Source organism: Helianthus annuus, chromosome 6 (assembly GCF_002127325.2).
Source record: "Helianthus annuus cultivar XRQ/B chromosome 6, HanXRQr2.0-SUNRISE, whole genome shotgun sequence".
In the NCBI taxonomy this organism is placed as follows: Eukaryota; Viridiplantae; Streptophyta; class Magnoliopsida; order Asterales; family Asteraceae; genus Helianthus; species Helianthus annuus.
Window position 1 is genome coordinate 30,478,074 of NC_035438.2, and position 6,833 is coordinate 30,484,906.

The window sequence follows — 6,833 nt, forward strand, 5'->3', positions numbered from 1 at the left end:
AATTCGGCTTCTGCTCTAGCGAATTCTTTGTCGGATAACCCGGGTTGGACATCGATACCGGAGTTTTTTAAATGGGTCAAGACTTTGTTGGATAAGGATGTGAAGGAGAGGAGGTTGTTGCGAGGTGGAAGTGGGGTTGACGGTGATGATGTGGCGGCTCTGGCGGAGAGGCGACGGAGGTCGGCGAGGTGTGCGGGGTTTAGGCCGGTCGTTCTTCTGTCAACGTCCACCATTTTTGGTGGTGTGTTTTAAAGGGGATTACAGTTCGAAGTTTGATAGTGTGATTGGAGAAAAATGGGGGTTTGAGTATGGTGTGTGGTTACTTTCAGGGAAGAAAAAGATGAAGTGAGAAAGGTGAAGTGTGAACAGGGGAAAAAAAGGGGGTGATGGGTGGAAGCCGGAGGCACTGGATGACCGGCAGCCGGCGATGGTGGAGGGTGGAGGAGGGTGGAGGAGGGTGATGTTGGGTGGAGGTTGAAGATGAAGTGTGGTGGGTTTTTATAAATAAAAATGAAGAAGGTGCCCGGATAGTCCCTATGGTTTGGCCTTTTAAGGAAAGGACATTTTGGTCATTTCAACACCCACTTAATTGAGAAAAGTAACTGAAGTTAGACCCAGGGACTATCCGAGAACAAAAATCGAAAACTTGGGGACTATTCAAGTAGTTTTAGAAAGTTAGGGACTATAGGTGAAAAAAGGTGAAACCACAGGGACTATCCGGGCATTTTTCTCTATTATTAATATCACAAGATAGGAGTGAAGGCCGGTTCTTGTCCCTTTCCACACTCCAAATTTAGTCAAACAAAGCTGTACAAAGTACGCGTGAATCCGGTCATCGTCCAGGTGAATCCCCTCTTTCCGCCCACCATCTTACTCCCCAATCACACTCTCTTCTATAAATCTCATCTTCATCTCCCCACTCACACACCACAATTACAATCATGTCAACTTGTATCGATAAAACAATCACCATCAGAGAAGTATGGTCTCACAACTTACACTCCGAGTTCCACCTCATCCGATCCATCATCGACACACACCCCTTCATCTCCATGGACACAGAGTTCCCCGGCGTCGTTTACCGCCACTCTCCACCCGCCGGAAAATCACACACCCACCACCCGCCGGAACAAAACTACAAACTTCTCAAGTCAAACGTCGACGTTTTAAACATCATCCAGCTCGGTCTCACCCTCTCCGATGCCTCCGGCAACCTCCCACATGACACCACCGGTCAACGCTTCATCTGGCAGTTCAATTTTAAAGATTTTGATGTCGCGCGTGACCCCCACGCGCCGGAGTCGATCGAGTTGTTGAGACGTCAAGAGATTGACTTTGAACGGAACCGAGTTGAGGGGGTTGACTCGGGTGAGTTTGGTGAGTTGATGATGTCATCCGGGTTGGTGTGTAGTGACTCGGTGAGTTGGGTGACGTTTCACAGCGCGTATGATTTTGGGTATTTGTTGAAGATTCTCACGCGACGTCAGTTGCCGGATGGTTTGCCGGAGTTTTTGGGGATTTTGAGGTTGTTTTTTGGGGATAGTGTGTATGATGTGAAGCATTTGATGAAGTTTTGTCGGACCGGGTTGTACGGTGGGTTGGACCGGGTGGCGAGTTTGTTGGAAGTGAACCGGGTTGCTGGGAAGTGTCATCAGGCCGGTTCGGATAGCTTGCTGACGTTGCATGCTTTTCAAAAGATGAGAGATGTGTATTTTGTGGATGTTGGGTTGGAAATGTATGCCGGTGTATTGTATGGTTTAGAAGCTTACTAAAAAACTAAAATTGTCTTAGGGTTAAATTCGTAAATTACTAATTATAATTTAATTCATTTTTATTCAAATGAATGTGCTAATGTCAAGTTTCAACACACCATCTTTGTAATAATACAAAATTTTAAAATCATAATTTAAGGACTCACATCACATTATCATATACTAAATCACTTATGATCAAGTTCTATTAATTTAAAGCCTAAATAATTAAAAATATATTGCTAATAGTAATATTAAAAACACAAATTTTAGCTTTGACTTTTTGGTCAGTTCTCATTCAAATATTAATCTACATCACGTTGCCAAATACGTTCAACTTCAACTGAATAACTAAAGAATCGGTGTATATCCCTAAGATCGCTAGTTTTTAAACAACCCATAATCTCATTCAGTTACCGCATAAACCATACTGCAATACCCCTCATCGTTCAACTCCTCTGTTTATGTGGGATTTGCCACCGAACCACGGCCGTAAGGGACTCCGGTGACGCTGCGAAAGAACTTTTGACGACCCTTTGAATCAAGGTATCAGTGATCTTCTGTTTCCTTTCGATATTCCTTGTTCCATATTTCCAAATCCGTCAAAATAACAGCCTAAATGCTCCATTGCTAGGTCTCAAGACAACTGTGCAAACTTAGTTGTTCGTCTCTGTTCATAGAATGTCTGTTTGAATCTTTTAGCCAATTTGTTCGCCTATTTTGAGCAACAACGAACCGCCGCCGTTCGAAACGACTAATTGGTTCGACAGGTACCACCGCTAAACTCATTTGTTTCATCATATTTTCCCATGTTCGTAATCTAGGATCTAGAGAATAACATTTTCGGTTCACCGCTGCTAGGCCTCCAACTACGAAATAGTTTTCCGTCGAAATTACCACGCTCGAACTTCGTCATCATCTGTTGAAACGATCACAAACTCTTAGCTCTACCGTTCGGAAGACCTCCGTTGAACCTAGCCTCCATCGATCAACTATCCTAATTGATACAAGGTACCGGTGCTAATCCGTTGTTTTGTTTTCCTTCTTAATCAATTTTCAAATAGTGACATAGATGGTATTATGTAAAAGTGTAAATACAAAGAAGATGAAAGCAAATTAGGCGCCTAAAAGTATGCTAGCTATTTTGATAGGTGTATGGTATACACTATTAAATTAAAAGTGAAGTTATTTTAAATAGAATGTGAATGCCAAAATATGTATGTTTACCAAACCCCATAATATGGGCATTTAAAAAAAATGGTGGTGATGCCAGTTTAACAAATAATTATATACCCTTTGAGGTTTCTATATATATATATATATATATATGATAATGCTTAGTAAGAAACCCTATATTCTTAGAAAACTTAGCAAACTATAATAGTGGCCATCATTTAGCCACGTAGCCCTCCCACACTTCTTGTTACTTTTTGCTTCAAGGTTATATATGTAATTTCGGTTAGGCAAGATATTATCCCCCATTTGAATTGACATCAGTATTTAATGTACATCAACTCATTTGTACAATGCACCCACCCCCATATTTCTTTTACAATTTCTCATTTTATATATTCTTCAACAGAAGTACATAGTCATCTTCTACTCCCCTGTTCATATCTCCATTAATATCCATGGAGACAAATCCACCAACCTCAGAATTAATGTCGCCGGTCCATAGTTTCCCCAACCGGTTCTTTTGCAGCGACTTCCAAAATGATGAGGAATTTAATGCGCCAGGTTTGTCCATATATGTAATTTAACTGTTCTCGAAGTTCTGTTTTTTTTTTTGTCTTTTACAACTTTTTAATCTAATAATCCAAACTATACTGCATGGCCATGTTCACTTGTTCCATTCGAAGCTTCTGTATACACTTATATGCATGTTGATTGTTCTCGGTCATCTGAAGCCCCTGTTAGATCCCCGGATGTTGTGATATCCAACAATTTCATGAACAACGCGTTTAATGATGACCAGGTTATGGATAATGAAGAAGGTTTGTTTTTTCTATACACTGGTTTTGTTTTTTTCTTCCCCAGATATGGCATTGTTCAAACATATTCCATAATGTTCACATGTAGCATCCCAAGATTCCCATATGCAGGCCATGACTGTTGCTGTTTCTGGATCATCTCATGGTCCTTCTATGTTTGCTGAATCATCACGCGGCCAGTTAGACGGTTGTACAATGCACAATGGGAGCCCACTTTATTCTCATATCACAGATTTCTAACCTTTTGTCATGCCATGTATAGCAGATTCCTAACCTTTTTCGTTTTACGATGCAGGGCCATCGAATCCATACTTTGTTTTTGATACCCCTCAGGGAACCCGTTACTGGATTCCTAACGTCGCTGATAAGTTCATACCAGTGTGTGGGAAATCTTATCCAACTTTTGCGGATGTTCTTTCCATGTATGAACTTTATGCGTTTGAAGCAGGTTTTTCTGTAAGTAAAGGGCAAACTAAAGTCTGGAATGGAATTCCCACACACAAGTATCTTCGATGCTCAAAATATGGAAAACCACAACCAAAGAGGACTTTTGACACCCTAGATGAATCTTCTGTTAAGCACCGGAGGACCAACTTCACATGGTGTGACTGTAAGGCAAGCATACTAGTCTCGATCTCGAATGATTCATACACAGTTCTGAGTTTCAATGATATTCATAATCATGAACTTGTTGAGAGTTACAACTGTGATCTTAGCAAGATATCACGGAAGCTGTCATTCTCCACGAAACAATTCATTCACAATATGAGTCTAAACCGCATCGGACCAATGAGAGCTTATAGATGTCTTGTAGCTTTAAAAGGAGGGCATCACAATGTCAATGGGACTCCGGTGGATTTTAAAAACTTTAGCCACCAGTTGCGAATTTTTATTGGTGAACGCGACGCACAAGTTTTCCTTGAACGCCTGCGTGAGCGTTTTGACAACCTACCCAACTTCTATTTTGATTACACTGTATCAAATGGAAAGTTGTCTTCTGTATTCTGGGCTGATGAGATTTCAAAGCTAAACTACAAAGCTTTTGGCGATGTCCTCGCGTTTGACGCAACTTACAACACAAACAGGTTAGTCCCCCCCCCCCATTAACATGTGTTAGGCCTGATCCCCATGTATACAACCTTAACCCCAAAAAGTTTTACATATTGTTAACATCAAATCAATTTTTTGTTCATAGGTACAAGATGGTTTTTGTGCCATTCACGGGTGTGGATCATCATTTCCAATGTGTTACATTTGGAGCGGGTTTGATATCAACCGAGTCCATTGAATCTTATGTGTGGTTGCTTAAGGCTTTCTTGAAGGCACACGGTACTCAACCAATTCTCGTGCTGAGTGATCAAGACCCATCCATGCTACAAGCTGTTCCTATGGTCTTTACCGAATCACGACACCGTCTATGCATGTGGCATATAATGAAAAAACTACCCTCCAAGGTTAGCTTAATTTGTTAGCCCTTAACATGTGTTATTCAACATAACACAATTTTTATATGTCTTCTCAAACTGTTTTAATCTAACTCATGTTAGTAACTATTAACTTTTTCAGATCTCTGCCGACGTGCTCGATAACACTGATCTTCGGTCCTGCATTCACCGGTTGGTTTGGAATGTTTATATCAAACCTGAAACGTTTGAGTCCCGCTGGAATGACCTCCTACAAACATTTGGGCTTCAAGACCACAGCTGGTTGAACGACATGTACAACATCAAACATCTCTGGGTACCAGCCTACTTCAGGGAACTGCCCATGTGTTGCTTAATGAAGACCACCTCCCGCTGCGAAAGCTCTAACGCTGCCTTCAAGGTCAACTCAACAAGCGCAAACACCCTTGTACAATTTATGATGTGCTTTGAAAATAGGGTAGACAGCCAACGATATCGTCAACGTGTATCGGAGTACAAAACCTCATCCACAATGTTCACTGGCAATACTGATTTAGCGATAGAACAGCACGCGTTCGCCATTTACACAAACGCTGTTTTCGCGCAAGTTCAAAAAGAGATAATTAAAGGGAAGTTTTTATGCTACATCACAAACCAAACCGAGTCCAGCAATTCTAGTCTTTTGATAGACGTCACTCATTTGGATAAAAGGAACAACATCACAAACGTCTATCAGGTAACACATGTTAGGCAATTTCATTATTACCCATCCTCTAACACATGTTAGATCTAAAGGGCTTTTCTTTTTTGCTGTCTATGTTCAAAACATGTTACGTATAACACTGTAGACCAATCCGCCAGTTGCTCATGCAGGAATTTCACACGTATCGGATATCTGTGTCGCCATGTCTTTTGCGTCTATCGATTGAAAAATGTTGAAAGGATTCCACCACAATACATAAACGATAGGTGGCGTCGAGATGCCCTCCCCAAACAGGTTTTTTCAATTTCCAGTCGATACGGAGTCAGCCCACACGCACCGTCCGTTATGCGGAATGAAATCCTCGACCTCGTTACTGAATGCGTTGATGTGGCCAGAACCGATGAGGATGCGTTGGCAAAATTGGTTGACCAACTCAGGGATTTCAAGATCAATGTGCTTTCCAAGCAACCATTGTCTACAACTCAAAATGAATTAAACGAGTGTCAAATGGAAGAAATAGTTGGACAGCCAATCAACATTCCAGTCGAAGTTGCTAATCCAAAAGTTGCACGCAATAAAGGATGTGGTACTCATACTCGCATTTCTGGGCCCGGTGAGAAGGCAAAGGCAAAACCACCAAAATGTCCAAAGCAGCTTCGTTTATGCAAGCGTTGTGGTCTGTATGTCGACGACCACGACTCACGCAACTGCCTTAAGGTGGCTGCAATGAAAGCAGCAAAGGCAGCTGCTGAACAACAAAGGCAGACCGCCACTGGCGACTCACCCTCTAATTAAAATCTTTATTGTCGTTTTCTAGTACTATGTAATGGGAGACTCTCTTCATTTTGGCCTTCTTACACACATGTAACAGTCTTTTGACATCATCCTGCTCTTCTCTGTTACGTGTGTAAGAAGGTGGAACTATTTTGATCCCATTAACCATAAATAGGATTGTAAGAAACTCTATGGCCTTGGCCACTTTTGT

General features: G+C 41.5%; 2 protein-coding genes across 4 annotated transcripts; both read left to right on the forward strand.

The window, feature by feature from the left end:
- Window positions 1–779: 779 nt before the first annotated feature.
- Window positions 780–1,867, forward strand: LOC110903754 (probable CCR4-associated factor 1 homolog 11). Its single transcript, XM_022149543.2, has one exon. It carries the CDS (start codon window positions 942–944, stop codon window positions 1,770–1,772), a length of 831 nt encoding a protein of 276 aa, XP_022005235.1. The 5' UTR covers window positions 780–941; the 3' UTR covers window positions 1,773–1,867.
- A 124-nt stretch (window positions 1,868–1,991) lies between these two features.
- LOC110903753 (protein FAR1-RELATED SEQUENCE 5) lies at window positions 1,992–6,158 on the forward strand. Of its 3 annotated transcripts, none has more exons than XM_022149542.2 (10): window positions 1,992–2,297; window positions 2,386–2,521; window positions 2,613–2,762; window positions 3,334–3,488; window positions 3,611–3,745; window positions 3,831–3,929; window positions 4,038–4,827; window positions 4,938–5,196; window positions 5,309–5,881; window positions 6,019–6,158. In XM_022149542.2, exons 4-10 carry the CDS (start codon window positions 3,383–3,385, stop codon window positions 6,082–6,084), a joined length of 2,028 nt encoding a protein of 675 aa, XP_022005234.1. In that variant the 5' UTR covers window positions 1,992–2,297; window positions 2,386–2,521; window positions 2,613–2,762; window positions 3,334–3,382; the 3' UTR covers window positions 6,085–6,158. The 3 variants fall into 3 exon arrangements, with proteins under 3 accessions (XP_022005234.1, XP_035830366.1, XP_035830367.1); XM_035974473.1 differs by having other exon boundaries at window positions 5,994–6,135; XM_035974474.1 differs by lacking the exon at window positions 3,831–3,929 and having other exon boundaries at window positions 5,994–6,135.
- The last annotated feature ends 675 nt before the right edge of the window (window positions 6,159–6,833 follow it).

What these genes read in the sequence shown, in the direction of transcription:
- LOC110903753 (XM_035974473.1), top strand. Translation starts at nt 3,383, where the DNA reads ATGGAGACAAATCCACCAACCTCAGAATTAATGTCGCCGGTCCATAGT. An exon ending in GGTTATGGATAATGAAGAAG is followed by an intron (nt 3,746 to 3,830) that starts GTTTGTTTTTTC and finishes GTTCACATGTAG; the next exon opens with CATCCCAAGATTCCCATATG. An exon ending in ACATCACAAACGTCTATCAG is followed by an intron (nt 5,882 to 5,993) that starts GTAACACATGTT and finishes ATAACACTGTAG; the next exon opens with ACCAATCCGCCAGTTGCTCA.
- LOC110903754 (XM_022149543.2), top strand. Translation starts at nt 942, where the DNA reads ATGTCAACTTGTATCGATAAAACAATCACCATCAGAGAAGTATGGTCT.